This window comes from Engraulis encrasicolus, chromosome 3, assembly GCF_034702125.1.
Source record: "Engraulis encrasicolus isolate BLACKSEA-1 chromosome 3, IST_EnEncr_1.0, whole genome shotgun sequence".
In the NCBI taxonomy this organism is placed as follows: Eukaryota; Metazoa; Chordata; class Actinopteri; order Clupeiformes; family Engraulidae; genus Engraulis; species Engraulis encrasicolus.
Window position 1 is genome coordinate 56,802,471 of NC_085859.1, and position 20,898 is coordinate 56,823,368.

A 20,898-nucleotide genomic window follows, 5' to 3' on the forward strand; every position below is an offset into this window, starting at 1 on the left:
ACTGCTGATTTTTGTTGGTTTGTTTATCTGTCCTTCATGTCTTTGAAGCAGAATTGATGCCAGTCCCTCCTTCAGCGCTTAATCTCCAAACCTGACCAGGACCCTTCTTCTGGCCCTCCTTCAGATTATACATGTTCTTTGACCATCTTTGCTGAGATCACACTTGGACTTCCCTTTGTGTCCTTTATGAACAATTCTGCTTTGAGAGAGAGAGAGAGAGAGAGAGAGAGAGAGAGAGAGAGAGAGAGAGAGAGAGAGAGAGAGAGAGAGAGAGAGAGAGAGAGAGAATATTTATTGGACAAACACATTTGCAAGTTTCTTTTGCGAGATCATGGACCGTGAGGAATTGTTGTATCATTCACTCACCTTTGTATATCACAGGGCAATTCAGTAAAGGGTCCCTGAAATGAATGTAGCCCACATAGTAGATAAGCTGCCAGCCTCTGAATCCCAAACAACAGCCATTGTCTCCTAGTAGTAACCATTCTCTCCTAGAGACCTTTCCCTTCTGACTATCACCAGTGCCATCTTAGTCACCAAGAGACCAATGTGTGTGCTAACACCAGTTTCCCACGATGTTCTAGAATTGACCTCATTCCAGACATAATTTTCATGAAGCTATGACAGTGCACAGCTATTGTTAAGGTTAATGAAGAGGAACAAGGTGACTTTTTAAAAACACAAATGTCATCTTTCATTGGCTAAGCCTAATTAATGTCTCATGGACAAAATTAACTGATCGGTGATTTTCATTTTTGATTTGCCTCGTGTGAGTCAAACTAGGTTGCCAATACTAGTGACACCAGAAGTTTCACATTTTGCCTCTCAATTATTTTAATATTGTTAATCATTTGCTGGTTTCTGTCCAACACAACCTAATAGTAAAATGATGTTTCACCTTGTTATTTTCTGTCAAGGCTATATAGGCCTACAGTATTTCACAATGTAGCCTACTGTAAACTTATTTCGGGCCAATAATGCGTAGCCTCTTAGTGCAGACGGGGTTGCCAGCGGGCCTATTCACTATTTGCTGAAAATATTCAACTACATCATAACAACATTGGTATGACGTTATCGAGAGCCTTAACAGATTGAGACGTAGGCACCATTTTGGTGACAGTAAGGTTATAACATAGGCTCTGTGCTAAGGAGTTAACAGGACTACACACAATGCAGATGCATGCTGTACACATAACTAGCAGCAAAAATGTAGCGAAAACACATCATGTGGGCTGGCAAGCTCACATCACAGTGTTACAGCAGTCAAGGCTATACCTATAAGAAAACTGAAAGTGGAAAAGCAGAATGTGATTATAAGGTCACAATATGCACAGTAAGTATTTAGCCTACCTGTAAATGCACTTCTGGACAACTCATTATAGGCTACACTTAGTACAATCCACTGTTTTTTTGTAACATACACATTTTAACCCTCTGAGGTCTAAGGCTTTTCAGAGGCTTTTAGGCTGCTTGCACCACCCTATCATTTTCAAGTATTTTCATTTCATATCTATATATTTGGGACCTGGAAGGTCTGAGGTTTCTAATGGTGTGACTTATATGTTTCAATGACAAAAACTCACAGAGTAACAGATTTGTTTTTGGAGACACATTGCCCTCTGAAGGGCACTCGGACCTCAGAGGGTTAAGTCTTTTTGTTGACACATTTGTTTTAGCTAGAATAGATAGTCTAGTAGAAGCATGAATGTAAAGTACAGTATAGACGCAATTATTCTCAGAAAGTGGTAGTTTTGGGGGTGCCGGCTTGGCACCCTTGAACACTTATTAATAATGATGTCTTAAGCTATGCCCCTTTACAATCACCCACAATATGTCTTTTTAAAGACAAGGAATCAACAACATAACACATAACAGAACACATAGACCTATAGGAAAATGATTATGCATCCATTCAAAATTCTGATGTTTCGCTATACAATACTGAGCAAATTTCACCTCATCCCAGCAATGTTCAATTATAGTGTAGGCCTACTTTAATGTTGCTGGTACAAGGTGAAATCAAAATACCAAATTACTGGGTGACTCAAAAACCTCTGTGTTTGTCTTCTCATTACGAACAAATTTCTGTCTGGAAATGATCTTCTATGGATGACTGAGGCTCACTGAGATAACTTCAGAAAGCCACTAAATCTGATTTATAAACCTGTGACGCTGGGCACATGGCTCTCAAAGGTTTTTTTTGTCATAGTCTGGAAGTAAAGTCCTCGCATACATCTGACAACAGGAAGTGAATCTGGTGATTTTCAGCTCCCAGAATCACATTATGAGATGACGTTCAGAAGGCAGCCATGATTGGATTATAATACGAGTCACCACCAGAGTATTACAGGCTATACCAAAGTGTCGTGTATCTCTCATGGTTATAATGTCTCGTTATCCTGCATTAAAATGTGGGATTATGTAAAGTCTAAGACTACAATTATTATTATTATTATCCCAGCATTTTATTTTTTCCCCAGCACATTGAAAGACGACTGGCTGTATAATGTGATATGTAAATACGTTGATCCATCAATTGATTATTATCAGCCTTAACTTGGTTTCAATAGCTGTAATCCCTTCACTACAGGCCTCGATCAGTTTAATGACATATGTCTTAAGTCAAGTCAAGTCAAGTGTACTTTATTATGAAAAATCTATGTAAGAGGGTTAGTACACAAGTTTGAAATTGCGTGTGAGCAGTCTCCAATGTGCAGTTAAACTCAGCATAACTACTGTAAGGCATTGACAGTAACCACACACACACACACACACACACACACACACACACACACACACACACACACACACACACACACACACACACACACACACACACACACACACACACACACACACACACACACACACACACACACAAAGATACTGATACATGAATTTACATTCTTCTCTGATCAATTCACACACACACACACACACACACACACACACACACACACACACACACACACACACACACACACACACACACACACACACACACACACACACACACACACACACACACACACACACACACACACACACACAATGTAATAAGAAGACTAACATACATACTGATGGACAATATTGATGAGTCTGATGGCTTGTGGAAAGATGTTTCCCAGTCTACAAGAGCTGAAGCTATAATGTGCAGCATCATGACCAAGCCAGTCACTCTGGAGAACATTAGTAGGCCTATGGTTTTCACATGAGTGGTAGCCTGTTTTCCAAAGCGCCCCTTTGTGGACATTTGACAATGCACATTTAAAGGGGTATGCCACTATTTTGGGGCTTAATTCAGTTAAAATCATTGGCCCGGGTTTATACAGGTGGTAAAGTGTCTAATTTTTCATGTTAGGTGTTGCCTTGCTTTAAAAGAGGGAGTATGTAGCTAAGCTAGTGAAAGTCAATGGATCACTGTAGCATGTGTGATCAATTGACTCTCACTAACTTAGATATTTACTCCCTCCTTAAAACAAGACAACGCCTAACATGAAAAATAAGACACTTTACCTCCTTTATAAACCCAGGCAATGATTTTAATATCCTTCAATATAGGCCAGAAGTGCAGGGGGAAAACCTGGTTTGTGTTCACAATAAAGGTTTTCCCCCTGCACTTCTGGCCTATATTGAAGTCGGCCACCTTTGCAACAGTCCCCACCTTTATAGGTCCCCTGAAAATATGTTATATTAACTTAATTCTATTGCAAATGTGATTTCTAATATTTATTCCTATAGCTCCACTCACCGATCTGGGAGGACAACCTAGTTGGGAAGGTTAGCCAACTTGAAAGCTGACGAACCAATCAGAATCGTCAGGTGGGATTTCCACAGATGTGGCGTAGTCCAAGAGTTCGAATGTAGCTGAAAAGCGAAAGTTGTTTACGACAATGTTTCAACAACGGCAGCTGTGAGTGTCGTGTGCGTATTGATTCTGAAGTTTCTATTGTTGAATTTACCACATATTGATTATTTAAAAGATTAACATAGAGCAGGTTGATTTTGATATGAGTGGTCGAAGTAGCATGTCATTAAAAGTGATTCTCTCAATTAGCCTATGTGCAAGGATTTTTTACAAATATATTTTAGGCCTTTTGCCTTTATTAGGCATAATATCAGAGTCAGGTTAGGGAGTGAGAGGGAGGATGCCCACTTGGTGGGGATAAGCATTGTTGTTTAAAAAATACAATGGGCTAATGTTCATATGCACTCACTAGGACAGTCATGACTCATGGGTAATCATAGACATGGGTGTCAGACTTGTATCCCGGTTGGTGGGGGGATTAACCAGTGCTCTCCCCCATCCTCCTCTATGACTGAGGTAGCATGGTACTGTCCCGCTGCATGGTACTGTCCATTGGGGGCTGCCCCCTTGCATGGGCGAGGCATAAATGCAATGCCGTTATATGCAGTGAACACTGTATGCTGTGTGCTGTGTCACAATGACAATGGGAGTTGGAGTTTCCAAGGTGGGCTTTCAACTTTCACTTTAGAGTAGGCTTAATCATTTACCACTAAAATAAAATCCTCAAGTTGTGTTATGTTATATTATGAATGTACTCAAATGTCAATGAGAGAGAGAGGAACCCCCTTCCCTTCCAAATATATGGATAAAGATTACATTGAAAGAACAACTTCAAAGGATATAAAGATAGATTGGAATGGTGACAATTCTTTTGACTTGGCTGCCAGGCCCCTATAAATCTGCCTATACTTGTTGGTAAATAGAGAGGAATAATTGTATTCTCTTCAGAGTGGTTGTTAGAGCTCAAAATAGAAGGCCCTTCGGCAATTGTGAAAAGGCAGGTGATGATTTGAAACCTCAGCTTTTTTATGGCTGAAGAATTTGTGGCTGCAAGTTTTTGCCCTCCCCCTTTCTCTCATCACTTTTTTCAAAGCATACAATGTATAGTGCCAAATCGAATTGTGGTTATTTTAGTTTGGGTGAAAAGTAAAGTTGGTTCTGTGGAACACTGTTCATGTTTTTCCCCCTCTTTTGTGGCATCAGTAATCGATTAATTCTTAATAACTTTGTCTTCAGAAGCCTTCAGAAATCCTCTGTCCTCTCTGAAGACACGAGTAAAGCTCTGCGTAAAGGCTGCGTATGTTTTAACGCGTCTAGGCTATGAAACACCTATGCAAAAACACACACGATTAATAATCACTGATGAGACATGGGCCTATAATTACTTACAGTAAGAACGACATTTGTGCATTAACTTTCAGTAGATTTCTTGAGGGAAAACAATGTAATGAGATGTACATTCAATAAATCTACACTAAGAGACAGGGCCAGGGTGGAGAATATTAGGCTACCCTAAACTAATGCCGAGTTGGGGTATTCCTCCTTTCTCGATTTTTCAGGCCGGGTAGGATACACATCGGTTTATTTCGTGGTGGGAAAGGCAACCCCCCTCCCTCTCCATGCGCTCAGAAGTTCGGCGCGCGCGATTGACAAGAAATGACTGGCGCAAGTGGACAAAAACCTCTTTTACAATGACTGGGACGCTTGAAGCGACATTGAAATCAAGTGTTCATGCAACAGTTTATCTAAAGTAGTAATATGTGTTTCCTTTTTTCGTGTACCACTTGAGAATGATAGAAACTAAAATGAGTAACACGACCGTATCTTCGCGGAGTATGATTCCCACCATTCCATCGGTGATGTTCATCTTCGGGGTGGTGGGGAACGTCATTGCAATTGTTGTGCTTTGCAAATCCAGAAGGGAGCAGAAAGAAACTACATTTTACACTTTAGTGTGTGGTCTTGCTGTTACGGATCTCCTTGGAACCGTCTTAGCCAGTCCTGTCACCATCGCCACATATGTCAAGGGCGCTTGGCCGGACGGGGACCCGCTTTGCCAGTATTTTGGATTCGTCGTGCTGTTCTTCTCACTGGCTGGACTTAGTTTGATTTGTGCTATGTCGATAGAAAGGTACCTGGCAATCAACCACGCGTACTTTTACAATGAAAACATCAACCAGAAAATGGCAGGCTTAACACTCTTTGGAATATACGTGTCTAATATAATTTTCTGCGCCTTACCGAGCATGGGTTTTGGCGAGGTGAAAATGCAGTACCCGCAAACGTGGTGCTTTGTTGACTGGCGGAGTAATGTGACAATGAACGCAGCCTATTCCTACATGTACGCGGGCTTTAGCTCCGTCCTCATACTGGTCACTGTGATCTGTAACGTGCTGGTGTGCGGAGCCCTGATTCGGATGCACCGCAGGTTCGTGAGGCGGACGTCGCTCGGGAGTGAACCGCCAGGACGGAGTAGCAGTGAGCTCGGGAAGAGACGCAGCTTCGGTCGGCTGGCGGGCGCAGAGATCCAAATGGTCATTCTGCTGATTTGCACATCTGCCGTCATCTTAATTTGTTCAATTCCTCTTGTTGTAAGTGGCCAGAAAAGTTCGCTCTTAACTTTAGAACGATATCCAGCAAACCTGTTGCACCCCCGTTTAATGTGCCATGCCATCCTTATGACTTACAATTATTTCTGATAAATAGAAAGATTCGATAGTCAAAGAGATTAAAGGGTACGTCCAATCTGTGACATCTGTAAGCAGTGTTAGGTATCCTGGCTTCAGAGTTTCTCCCATACCCATTATTTATTTCTGTGTGTGATTAGTGTTATTAGTGTCACTGTTTAAAATGATAGTAGGCCTAAGTGAAGACACTGGTGCAAATATGTGGTAGGTCTATATGGTGGCAACGTCTGAAGCATGGTTATCCTTTAGTCACAAACAGTGTTGTATTTTAAAAGAAAAAATGTCTGAAGTTAAATACTTGCTGGGTATAATATGCTTTCATTTTTTTTTACCTTTGAGGAATGGAGTCAGCTACTCTCTCTCTCTCTCTCTCTCTCTCTCTCTCTCTCTCTCTCTCTCTCTCTCTCACACACACACACACACACACACACACACACACACACACACACACACACACACACACACACACACACACACACACACACACACACACACACACACACACACACACACACAGAGAGACACACACTCACAAACCAACCAAGAGTTTGTGTCTCTGCCATACACTCACTTCTCTTGTCTGTCATACATTACACAAACACAGGCATGCTGTCATATACAGGAAGACTTATGTAAGAATCAATCTGAAGTTCAAAGCAATGCGTTAGATTCGTTGCAGCAGGCAAGGGATTCCTGAAGTTACTCCTAGTGCTGATAAATGTCCTTTAGAAATTCCTTGTGCAAGTACAGTTCCCTTGTGAAATATGTGACAAAGGAGTTCTGACTTTGGACATTTTTTTAAATCATTTTCTGTGCCTGCTTGGCTTACTCTGCTGGGTATTCACGTGCTTTCCTTTTGCAGATGTATACCATAATTCCATTTGTCATGTCGTTTTTTGGGCTACAAGTTCCACTAAACAAGTACAAGCAATTGATGAGACATAGGCTATGTCTGACATTTCATCCACAAAGAAACTGGTGAGAATACAAGAAAACCATGGTATGCAGCGGTGGGGGCTCAGGTGGTAGAGGAGCCGTATGGCAAGCAGAAGGTTGCAGGTACCCTACGTGGCAGCCACTGCCATCGGTGAGAGAATGGGTGAATGTGAGGCATACAATGTAAAGTGCTTTGAGTGCTCGAAGGAGTGGAAAGGTAAAAAAACCATCTGAACTGCTCAAGGGGCTCACATTCTTTCAAACAGAACTGTACTTTTCTCACATGGCAAAAACTTTAAAGGTGACTCTTTTGCCCCCCCGATTCGTGTACATGTTTTATATATCTTTGTCCTATGGACACCCAGAGGGAGCTTAGGTATCGACCATTGAATCCAATCTATTTCACATTTTTGTGAGATTTACAACAGCACTGTATTTCTACTGTATATAAAGTGAAAGAACTGACAGCCCCTTGTATGTTAGAGTTACATGACTGTGCGGTACAATCTAAGTAAAGCAGATGGCAGCTTAGTTTGCCGGGCGCTCGCCCTGCTGTTTACAACTCAACAGGAAGAAGTTCTATTGTTTCATGATGTCATGTTACACGCTCTGGACTGAAGACCCTAGAATAGTGATGGACAACTGGAGGCCCAGGGGCCACATTCGTTCAGTGTTTGTGCAATAGCTGCACTATCTGCAATGGTTTGGTTTCCTATTTTTTTGTTCCTGCACTATATTTTGGGCTTGCTGTGGTTTTGTTAGAGTTTTTATCTGTTTCCAAATGAGTGAACTGTTGCCTTTAGCGTGATAAAATATTTCAATTTGGCTTTGCACAATTCTTTCGTTACTCTGTTGTGCAGTCCTTTATATAGAACAAGGTTAGTCCGACTCTTGAACATGCAATGCCATATCAAGTCCATGCCATTCTCGGCATAGTATACAGGTAGTTGATATATTTGGGCCCAAATAGTTTCTGTGACAGCCTCTCCTATCTGTTTTAGATGTTTTTATACAGTATAATGGTAGGCAGCACTGGAACCAATGGTTACTTTTCTACCCTAGATTTCATGCATCTGCTTTTCAAGGGTACCCATTGACACTTGGGCCTTAGGTAATCAGCTCAATTTTTACCTTAGGCTGTTTGTGTTATTGATTCCTGGGATTCAAGGGGCCTATGTAATGAACATTAAGAAAGACATTGAAAATAACATTGTTATACGATTGACATTAACCACAACCATTTCCTCTAGTTGCTGTGGATACTTGTCTTATCCCATGACTTTGTTATTATAGTTTTGGTTAAATAGGTTTTCATGTCTGCACTTCTTCATAGGGTTGTAAATAATAATCGATATGCACGTGTGGTTAAAAAAACGAAAGTACGAGAGAAGTGTAATGAAATTTGGCATGCCTAATTTACTGTCATTTGCCTGAATTGAGAGTGAAAAGATAGGCACGCCTATTTAACCAGCTGCATCTCATTCTCTGCTCTGCCGTCATTCAGTGGAATTTCAGCACACAGAAAAATTGAAACACCCCTTAATTAACTATCCAGCATTCATTCTCCACTCACCGTCAGAAATTTTCTTTATCGCTCGTACCCACCACCTCCTCTTTTGCCTCCCTTAAGCTGCTGTTCGATCGATTTGTCAGGTGTCTTGCAATACGCCACGTAATCTATCTCAGCTTCTTGAGTGCTGTGGTCCCTGCAGACCCCGTGAAGCACTTTGATGATCAGTCCACCAGGCTTGTACGAAATTCCGAATTGGATGAATTTGCATTCAAAGTAATGCCATAATACGAACACTAGGTGGTGGTGTTCTATGTACTCTCAATGGGTGGTGTAGCTTAAATTCAAAGAAATTCAAGGTAATGACACCACCTAGTGTTCATATTATGGCATTACTTTGAATTCAAATTCATCTAATTCGGAATGTCGTACAAGCCTGCAGTCCACCGCATGGACGGCCACTCTCCTTAGAAGTCCGTTCTCCAGAGAGAACGAAGATGCCGGTGTTTTGCCCTAGCTTCCTTCCAGTTCACCTCGCTCCATTGCTCTCCAACCACCATCTGCCAGGGGGTGTCTGCTCAGATTTCACACATATCTGCAGATACTGCCCGAGCCCTTCAGATACTGCCCGAGCTCTCAGTGGCGCCCCGTACTCCCGAGCTCGAGAATGTTTGCTGCATAGACATTCCTCGGCCGTGTCAGTACTTCAGCACTATGGCCAGCGATCTTGCCCAAGTCCACCACGTGGACAGCCACTCTCCTGCGAGAGCGGCACGATCATGGGAGGTCCGTTCTCCAGCGAGAACGAATATGTATGCATACATTCTTAATCCAAATTTCAGAGAGTGAACTAATGAAAAAAGTATAAGTATTGATGCATCGATCCTACAGCCGATGATTGAACCGGATCGCATTGTATCTTGGGGCATTCTTCAGTATTGAAAATAATCGAATCGCTGGCCCTTGCCCAATGCCCTAGCTGTTCATTGTACAACGCAACAGAAGTAGGAAAGTAATTTGGGAAAAAATCGAATCATGTCATATCATATCGTACCGAAAATAATTGTATCGCTGCCTTAAGAAATCGATATTGAATCGTATCATCATAAGAGTTGTGAGGTGCACCCCTACTTCTTCAGCAGTTCATGTTTGTCCCACACACACTGTTTACCTTGGTACAAAATTACCTCCACAGTGTTACCGTCATTCTTCACTGGAAATTTAGATGCTGGCTTGTTGGAATGAGGAAGTTCTTTTGAACATATTGTGAATTAACCCAAATACTACATCACATTTGGTGTTAAAATGAATATGAATGCTCTTCCAAGTTATAATGTATAACTGCATGTTGACATACAATACAGCATTAAATAAGTGGTGCTTTGATCTGTGTTCTGTATTAAAAGAATGGTCCACCGTGTGTCCATACTGAGCTATGTTGCCTTTGTGCGTGATCACTGCCTGTTACTGCGGCACTACTTTGTTAGCATTTAGCTTAGCTCAGCATGACATTAGCCTACGTATCGAATGAGGCTGATGTTATTAGTGACCAAGTCAAATGTTATAGTGACATGTTGTCAGAGGTTTCCTTATCTCTATCTCTCTATGCCTGGTGGACTGGTCTTGACTGAAAATGCCCGAAAGTGTCATAATGAATAATCAAAAACTGATGGGGGCCGTACATATTCATGAAAACAATAACGTTTGTGAATGGGCAGCATACACTCTGGAAATTAACAAGGGATTGTAAAAAATGACATATATTAGTGTACCATATCATTTTGGCACTATTGCATTTACATTGTCAGATCGATTAATCAAAAAATTCTGATGTTGATTGTCATTCTTGCCTGTCTTGCTTACTCTTTATATTTCTTCTTCTTCTTCTTCTTCTTTCTCTTTTAATTAGCATTATGTTTTATTCGTAAACCACTACTGCTTAGGCCAACAGCTCTTGTGTTTGTGTCACAGAAATAAAGTTGACTTGAGCTGACGTGTTCCCTTCTGGTGTGCCTTTCTCCAGGCCCAGGTGTTCATCAACCAGCTGTACCTGACTGAGGTGGAGAAGAGGATCGAGAAGAACCCTGATCTCCAAGCCATCCGCATCGCCTCCATCAACCCCATCCTCGATCCCTGGATCTACATCCTCCTGAGGAAAGCTGTGCTCCTCAAACTCGTCCAGAACATCAAGTGCCTCTTTTGCAAGGTGGGGATGTCATGGGGAGGGGTGGTGTGTGTGTGTGTGTGTGTGTGTGTGTGTGTGTGTGTGTGTGTGTGTGTGTGTGTGTGTGTGTGTGTGTGTGTGTGTGTGTGTGTGTGTGTGTGTGTGTGTGTGTGTGTCTGTGTGTGTGTGTGTGTATGTGCATGTAGTTCATGTAGGAAATACCCATATGAGGAAGATCGTACAAAATGACGAGAAAATAGTTTGTATGTGGCCTATGCAGTTCTTTATAAGTGTGGCTCATTCCTCCTTATGTCTAAGGCTACCTTTACTGCAACGTGTACGCACTGTACCTAGAATGTGTATGTTTGCTTACATATTTGCACATACAAAAGTGGTCCATAAAACTGTATACATTTTACAGCTAAGCACCTCGGTCATGGGTGAGATAATGCTGGTTATTCACTGCCCTTAACCATTGTTGTCTGTAATCAAAATGGTAACAAGTTGAACTTGTTGGGGTTTGCTGTGCCACAGCACACTAATGCAAGATCTTGGTGAAAAAGGAAACTTGAGACATTGCAGAAACCATATCGAAACAATGGCACAGCAAATGTGTGCAGTAATAAATAAAGCTGAAGGCAAGGCAAGACATATTTAATTAGAGTGTGTAACCCCTTAAAACATGGCATTATACATTTGTTGTTACCAGAATGGCAATGACCGAGTCGTAGAAGTGCATATCTAAGGCCCTGTGTTATGTCATAGTAGAGTAGTACAATCAGAGATTCTTTAAGTATAGAGATATGCCAACATAATAGGTTTCTATGGGCACCTAATTTGACCAGGTTCCGGTCTGCCTAAAGGGGCGTGTCATAATGCTCCTAGCATTGAATAGAACAGTCCTCAGGTCTGCCTAGGTCTGCCTAAAGGGGGATTTCCCCCCAATAATAGAACCTTGAAACAATGGGCCAATGGAACCTCTCTCTCTCTACTCTCTCTGGTACAATGGCTATTACAGCGTTCCACAGGTGGTACGCCGGGCATTATGGGGCTACTTAGAGTGACCTTTTTCGATGGTGACCTTTATTTGGGGAGTGCGTACATACAGCATAGAATATATGGAATGCACCAGTATGTGCCTGTCTGTGTTTGAATCTTCGCATCTGACATCATGTTTCTTTTTGGCAAGGTGGGAGCCTGTCACCCCGGGCAACCTGGTGTCCAGGCAGCGATGTTCGCCTGCCGTGAAGGCCAGCAGCAGCAGCAGCAGCTGTCCTCCATCATCTCCCGAGACGGAGGCTTCCTGTCTTCCTCCCACAGCTTCCGGGAGGTCAGCAGCACTTCACAGACACTTCTGTATCTACCTGAGGGCTCAGAGAGCTACGGCTGGCACATGGAGGTGTCGTCGAGACGACCCTCCTCCATGGAGGACGAGACGGGTGACAGAGCGCCGCCCCTTCACGACAATGACAAGGTAGCATTGTCATTAGAGGGGGACAAGGAGCAACCTCTTAACGGGACTCACGGGAGCTATCAGACTTTCCAGAAGGATGGCGCCGGAGATGTGTGCGAGGGAGCTGTAAATGAAAGGAAAGACTACAGAACATTTGACATCTCCTGCTGATGTTCCCCAAGAAAGGGGAATAAAAGAAAAACTAACTTAACATTTTGCCCCTCTATCCTCACCACTCTCCCAGCGTTATGATGCTACGATACACTGCCTCACTTAAGCGCAGAGGCCTACTGCTTGCACAATGCACACAGTGGAACTGAAAATAGAAGCTGTCATGTTCAGAGATGGGAAGAATGTGAGTTATCAGATATTTGAAAAGGACACTGTCAAAGATAGGAGAACTGATAAAAAAGTGAAAGGTTAAAATATTAGAAATGCTACAGGTATTAGCACTTTTCACAGTAATGTCAAACAAGTTTCGTGATGAAGCGTAGCAGGGTAAATGACTGCCGGTCATTTGAGGCATTTATACAGAAAAAGTGACGTCTATGTACAGTGCACATCAGTAATGTGTACACTCATTTTGAAAAGTAAGAATGTGAACAATGTTTCAATTAACCCACAAGTTTTATTTGTAAGCTTGCCACAGAGAAGGAAGTTTAATTATACATTTCAATGATTATGGTGGTGCAAAGTGAGCACACCCAAGACTGATGTCCAGTTTTGTCTCTTAAAATATCCTCATTTATGTTCGATTGATTTCAGATCAGGTGTCATACTTAATCACTGAAGCACTCTCCCCTTTTCATAAAATCAGCAGTTGGAAAAGAAAATAATGACCCAAAATGAAGGGCAGTGAATGATGGTGACATAGGCTACTCACTATCCATAGAGCAATACATCTACCTGTATGTACTCATGATTACGTCAATGAGAAGCTCTCAAACACCAGCGGCATTCATGCAACCCCACATGAGAGCTGCATTCGTCGTACCATGTTTCACTTTAGGAACTGCATTTTTTCATATTGTCAATCTCCAACCATACAATTTTGATGCTATCTAAAAAAGATTGATCTTGTGCTCATGACTCCAAGATGCCCCTACCGAGGTGTTAAAGTTTGTTTTTTTGACTGACAAGTAAATCTTTGACCTTTCTTGTGTAAAACGTTCTTTTTTTCAGGTCTGTTGTCCTTTCTCTTTCACGTGATGTCATTGCTTACAGCAGGACATGTGAAGGGATTTGCTCAATGAAATACTATTTTGTAGCCAACTGTTTGATTGAAAACTTTGTGATGAGTCTTGAAATTCCTCTGAGAGTAATTGATTGCTTGTTCATTTACTATAATGTAGCTTGTCTCTGAGGCTTTCATTAGGGTGCACTCACTTTTCTACCACCGTTGTTTCACAAAAATAGAAAAATAATAGGCCCTATGTCTTTTAAGTTATATAATTAAACTTACATTTCAGTTGTAAACTTCACATATGTTGTACTCTATGCATTTTGAAAATAACTTGAAATGCTGCTCAAAATGTTTTTTCAAAAGGGGTGTGCTCATTAATGATGTGCACTGTATGCATATACTTATCTTTGTCAAAAGAATCAAGTATCTTTTGTTTCAGACGTGTAAAAGTTTTTATCTTTTACCTGACGTGTTTCGACAGTGATACTTCCGTCTTCATCAAGAATCACTGTCGAAACATGTCAGGTAAAAGATAAAAAACTTACATCAAGTCAAGTCAGTCAAGTCAAGTCAAGTCACCTTTTATTGTCAGTTTCTTGGAAAAATTACAGCCATGTAAATCATATTACAGTTTTTCTCGATTGCTTACACACAATTTTCGGAATCAGTTCTCGAATTCTCAAAACTCTACACACAAATCTCCAAACCTCACACACAACGGGCAAAACTCTTCACTTCCTCTGAAAAATGCACGTCTTGTCTCAAAACAATGTACTCTCTTCTAAAAAGGTCATTTTGTTCTCAAATGACACACACAAGCAGTCATTTCAATACACTCTTATGTGAACCATTGAACACTAATATGCACATGGTAAAACTCTATACTCAACTTGACACATAGTGGAAACTTATTTTCTTCACTGTTCTAATTACTAAAGAAGGTATTTTTCTGTAACAAAATACTGAAATATTGTTTTTAGAGTACACAGATGTGTGGCAAAAAATAAATTTTACATATTTAAAAAAAAAAAAACACATTTAAAAAAATGCACTAATTTATTGTAAAATATTGGGTAACCACATGAAAGTGATCTCTTGAATAACAGATTTTGGAGTTCAAAAACTAAACAAATGTGTTTTCTCACTGCATCCACTCATGTTTTCATCAATATCACATGCAATGTGTGCCCTTATGGGGGGATGATTTCAGATTGTAAACCGGTATGAAGAGAGTTTGCCCATGTGATGAGGAAGTGAACATAGTATGGCAGTTGATTTTAGTATTTTGAATGGCAGTGTGTTCAATGCGACAACCAGGGATTTTCTTCATGAGAATTGTGTGTAGTCCAGAAAATTGTGTGTAATGGTTTGAAAAGAGTGTGTTTTAAAACTGAAATGTGAGTGTAAAGAAGCAATTGTGCTTAGTGTTCAGTGACATTGGTTAGGGGAGTTGGGAATGGGTGAGATGTTCTGAGAATTGTGTGTGAAGTACCAGAACTTGTGTGGAGGCAATCGAGAAAAACTGTAAAACTGTAACGAAACATTATACACAATAATGAACATAATCTAGTAGTTTGAAGGGCAAAGGTTGACATGAAACTCGAGACTCGGGCACACACAGTCACACACACTCTTCTACTTAAAAGCTGTTGTATATTGTAGCCTCTAGTAGTATCTAGTTTGCATTTTCCTATTGGGAAAAAGGAGAGTTTGGGCTAATGAATATTAATGTAAGGAAAGAGGTAATTGAGTTCACCACTCACCTATTTCTCCAATGTTCTTGCCACAGGGTTGGACCAAAATAACAAGCCATCATGATGTAGCCCCAGCTCTTAACAATTCGTTGAGCCCACCAATGGCACTACAGGGCATTACAAACTCAAGCCACCACCACTACCACCACCACCAAAGCTGTCACTCATTTACAGATGCCTTGGTCAATGGGGCTTGTTGTTTTTTAATGTCCCCTGCTGCAGGTCAAACACCTCTCTGTTGGCACACAAAAAAATTGGACATTGCTTTGGAGTTTCGTCATTAAATGTGTGTGCATTTCCTGCAATAGGAAACACGCTGTTGAAATTAGCAAACATTTTTGTTGTGATTTCCAAACATCCATTATGCAGAGATAGGTGTGACAATATTATAAGTGTGAGGTGAGCTCCTGTCTTTTGCTGTATGAGCTGAGGCCTTGCGATGCTTTCACATGCTGTAAAGGTCACCACTGAACCAACCGTATCTCGTACCATTCGTGAAGTATTTACGAAAAATAAAACAGAACAAATAAACGGTAAGCTTCGTGGTGCCGTCACAAGATTTGTCATGGTTGGGTGACGAAAGGGGGAATTGACAATTGGGGTAGTTTGGTTCTGGGGGGAAGAATAAGGGGGACGGACGTCAACAATCAAGTGTGAGTGAAGGGTCTTGTGCTGTATAAGTCAACTGAACCCTGGGTAAACTTCAGGTAAGTCATGTCTGTTTTTTGTATTGTCTAACAAAAGTATTTCCTTGTGTATGGTCTGCCCAATCTGATACTAGATATCAGATGTTTTATTCCTATTTGTGTTACTTGCATTTGCTTCCAGCAGCGGTACTTCAGTAGCCATGCTGCCCTATAGTGGTTTGCCTGGGTAAAGTCCCCCATAGTGCTGGTTGGGAGATCTCTGAGTACTGTTAATAATCTAGAAGATTTAGTGGATTAACTCTCATTATATGTGAGTCTGAAGATATTGCACAACCTACTGTAGGTGAAAGGACAATATTTAGATGCATGATCCAGTATCAATGATTTGATTGCGGCATTGGCCAGAGTTTGCACCATACTAACATATAAGTAATCTCTAGGCCCAGAGTATGTAGAGAAACTTTACTGTACCCAAAGGAAATAAAGGTGTCCAGTACTGCAGCATACAAAAATTGCACCCCCTTGTATATACAGACCGATCAAAGAGAAAAAAAATATGTATGATGGATCCTAGAAGAGACATGAGGGATTTTTGTATTGGGATAATTACAGTAAAATCACTAATGTCTGAAAAAACGGACTATGCAAAAAAAAAAAACATTAATTATATGGCTAATTGTCAAGTGGTGTTAAGGACACTGTTAAATCCTTCCTCTTATGAAGTCGTAGTTATTACAAGCATGGAAGATTTACAATTAAGACATTAAGAGGGAATAACGACTTCATTATGGGGTAGCCTACCATATATCACATTAGATAAGATGTAGGCCTAATAATTACATTCAATTAGATGTAGGCCTACTCACCTAATCTAATCCTCATTTTGATCCTCTGATCCTTGATGAGTCGTTTTGACACAAGCACATAAGTGGTCCTCTCCTCTACTGTTTTGGGGGTTATGTTAGCTCACACACAACAGCTTGCATAAACACACAATGTCCCGCCCAACTCACCACCCCATCTGGCAAGTCATTTCAGAAGCAACAAACCCATAGAGCGATTAGTAAGGTCAACACCAGAACCGAGAGATGGAAAGTAGAGAATGAGAACGTCCCTTCACAGGAAGCATAATAAACAGTCAGTCCACAGAGTCCTCCCTGTTTAGTTTACCCTTCTCTGTGATTCAAGTAAAACATGGGGCACTGCACAGTTTATAAAAACACTCTCTACTACACTCTACCATTAAATTAACCAGACATGAGAGGCAAAAGTAGGCCTATTGCAGGGGAGCAATTTGTCCACCATATCATCAGATTCTTACGCCGATAACACAAAGATAGCTTACTGTGATGCTATTAGCTACGGCGTATTGGAGAAGATAGAGGAGCATTCCCTTCAGTACCCAATAGAATGAGTGTGAGAGGCACATACCAGAGAAATAATAATAATAATAATAATAATAATAATAATAATAATAATAATAATAATAATGTAATATAATGTAATGATAGTGGAACATTGGAGATCTAGTCATGACCATTCCTTGACTGTTTACATCTCTCTCTCTCTCTCTCTCTCTCTCTCTCTCTCTCTCTCTCTCTCTCTCTCTCTCTCTCTCTCTCTCCCTCTTTCACACGCCCTCTCATTCTCTTTCACACACAGAGAGTAGAGAAGAGAACCACAAAGGTAACTTTTCTTTCCCTTATTGGATGTTTGCCAGAGATTATTTTTGCTTTTGTCCTGGAGCGGTCTTGTCTGTCACTTTGGGGTGTGGAGGAAGATTTCGACAGGAGGCTGTTGCCAGTCTTAGAAGGCCTTTAGGCGGATGCCTCTCCCACATACACTTAATAAACCTATTTCATTTGAAATTACACTTTTCCTTGACCACCGTCCAGTCAGTGCACAGATGCATAGTCAACAAGAAAAGCGCTCAGAGAGAGCACCTCCGCCCTCCGCCCACAAACAAACAAACAAACGTACACACAGATTATAATGCAATTAGATACAGTATACTAGCCTCCTGTGTGAGAAATATCTATAGGCCTATAAAATGTACAAAATGATTCCGAGACTATATACAATACTATACAAGTGGCCCGTTCCCCTTTTTCTTCATACTGCATGCAAGGTATAAATTGGGGCGGAGCACTCCCGAGCTAAGGGTGGGGAACCGTTTTCCATGAACACAAACCAGGATTTCCCCCTGCACTTTATGCCTATTGAAGGTAGCCACCTTTACAACAGACCCCACCTTCACTAAGTGAAGATATAACTTAATTGTATTGCAAATGTATTTTCTAAGATTTCTTTAAAAGACATATTTCATATTTCATGTGAAACTGCATAACATTACAATTTTATCAGGGGCTGGATGAGAAGGCCTCAAGGGCAGTAAACAGCTCTCGAGACATGGGTCCCTACCCATTAGGCCAAAGATGCCCTACCATGAGATTTAAAAAAAAGTAATGTGACCTGTTGTTAAATATTAGATACATTGCACAACACAGTTCCTCACAGCTGACATACTGTGTTTATTGATAGCTTCAAAAGGAGTAGCATATCAGACTAGCTGCAGGTTTTTACATACAATGCAGTCGCTCTTTCAACTTGGAAATGTTTAGACGTTTACCCACCTCTGCTCTAAAGCCTGCATTCATCACCTGCTAAGGAAATTGGACTGTTTGGAAGCACTTTCCGCTGCAGTCAAGCAAACTTAATCAACATACCTGTTTTTAACTCGGGGAAACCAGGGAATAGACCACCAACATTGGGGATTATAAAGGGAAATTTGGGATGGCTAGACAGGCCTGCAGCTTGATTTCGCTACTAGTTAAAATGTGCATTTAAAAAAGCAGCAGCATCCCTCTGCATGATTGCTCAAGGGAACTGCACCCATACTCTCAGTTACTTACTGAGAACCTGCTTCAACAATAATGTGACCAGGAGGTCCAGAAAGATTGTTTGACAAAGCACACCTCCTAAAAGTATATAAACAGCAAAAGTAGCACATTTTCCCTCATTGCCAAATTATAATTGAATATCTCTGCTTCTTTCCGCAATGGTAAAGCAGGCACTCATCTTGGCTTAGAGAGCATTGAGCAGGCAGGCCTGATGTGAGCCGAGGCCAAGGATGACCAAAGCTTTAGGCTAGGAATACGCTAACCCCTTGGTGCTCCACTAATACTTTTGCATAAACAAGTGTTGTGTGAGCACGCAGGCTTGATTCTGTAGTCCAAAGCCACGAGGAAAAGACACTCATTCCCATGATGTGACATATTGAATAGTGAGTTTCATGAGCGATTGTACTTAACCTGTATGGGTGGGATTGTTTGAACATACATTCAAGAGATAAGCTTTCCTGAATTTCCCCTTGGGGATTCCTGAATTTCCCCCTGGGGATTAATAAAGTTACTCTACTCTACTATACTACTCTACTCTAAACATTAAACTCCTTTGCGCAGAGCCTATGTTATAACCTTGCTGTCACCAAAGTTGTAATGGCTATGTCTTAATCTGTTACTTCAGCAAATAGGCCTAATGCCGCCGACCCCATCTGCAGTAAGAGGCTGCATAGATGAACATTATATATCAAGAGATAAAATATTTCTTTTTAAAAAAGGGTATTTTTTACATTTTCCTTATTAAGTTTCATTTTTTTCGTGCACTGGTGCCTGAATACCAACCTTGATCGTCACCTTCCAAAGTATATTCCAGATAGGTTTAATGCTACTTTAAATCAAGTGTCAAAGTTAGTTCTGGCCAGGCCTTGGTAGTCGAGAAGCTTCTTGCTTTCCCTTGTCACCAACTCTCAATTGCATTAACTAATTGGTCCAGGTGTGTCCCTCAGCTTATCATCTGTCTGCGCTGGTGATTGTCCACACACCTTCAGCACGCCTTCTAAATTCGACCCTGTTCCCCTCAACCATATAGTTCTACTACTTGCTTTTTGCTGCCTACCTCCTAACCTGCTGCACCTTGCTCTACATGACACGGCATTTCTTGCCATGTTTCCTGCATTGTTCATGGGAGAATAGTTACCTCTCTCCCTGTCCTACTTGGCTGAGAATTCCAAAACTGCTGCGGTCCCTTGACTCTGTCTGCTGCTGTCCCTTTTGTCATGGTGCTCATGAAAATAAGGGGATTCCTCTAAACAGAGCCATACTGCTAAATGTAATTCACTTCTCTTGTGTTTCTTTACTTTAGTTGACGCCAGTGTCATGCACATGGCATGACCGTGTCATAACAGTGTCATAACAGAGCAGTCATAATACACTCATGGACATGTCATAAACATTATGTCAGTGTAATAAATGACTGAATGACATTGACAAAAATATTAATGATGCATCCATGACTTCGTTACAACATTGTTGACACTGTTATGGCACTGTGATGTCATGCTTATGACGCCAGCGTCAATAAAGTGTTGCTTAAATGCATTGTTCATACATATATATATGCATGAATGCTTATATGACACATTATAAAATTGGCCCATATCTTATATAAGATTTTTATAAAACTTGTGCATGCAAGTTCTATAGGCCTATATATCTTTTCCATATAGGTTAGGAACGTGTCGTCCAGCACAGCCTTGCTAAGCCTCCACAATGACTGGTATTCGAACAGAAACACAACACACGTTCTGATTGAAGGGTGGCTTTACATGCTTCTGATTTATGTCCAATGGAACAATACTGACCAACTCACCAGGCAAAAGTATTGTCTTCCTATAGGCCGATTAGTCCAGTTTATC

The 20,898-nt window shown here is 41.1% G+C and overlaps 1 protein-coding gene across 1 annotated transcript; it reads left to right on the forward strand.

Annotated features, from left to right (window-relative positions):
- Positions 1–5,613: 5,613 nt before the first annotated feature.
- On the forward strand, positions 5,614–13,128 carry ptger4a (prostaglandin E receptor 4 (subtype EP4) a). Its single transcript, XM_063194597.1, has 3 exons — positions 5,614–6,399; positions 10,965–11,147; positions 12,295–13,128. Exons 1-3 carry the CDS (start codon positions 5,614–5,616, stop codon positions 12,727–12,729), a joined length of 1,404 nt encoding a protein of 467 aa, XP_063050667.1. The 3' UTR covers positions 12,730–13,128.
- The last annotated feature ends 7,770 nt before the right edge of the window (positions 13,129–20,898 follow it).

Bases quoted from the DNA above. Each gene is read 5' to 3' on its own strand.
- ptger4a (XM_063194597.1), top strand. From the start codon at position 5,614: ATGAGTAACACGACCGTATCTTCGCGGAGTATGATTCCCACCATTCCA. The intron at 6,400-10,964 runs GTAAGTGGCCAG...GCCTTTCTCCAG, and splicing joins TTTGTTCAATTCCTCTTGTT to GCCCAGGTGTTCATCAACCA. The intron at 11,148-12,294 runs GTGGGGATGTCA...CTTTTTGGCAAG, and splicing joins TCAAGTGCCTCTTTTGCAAG to GTGGGAGCCTGTCACCCCGG.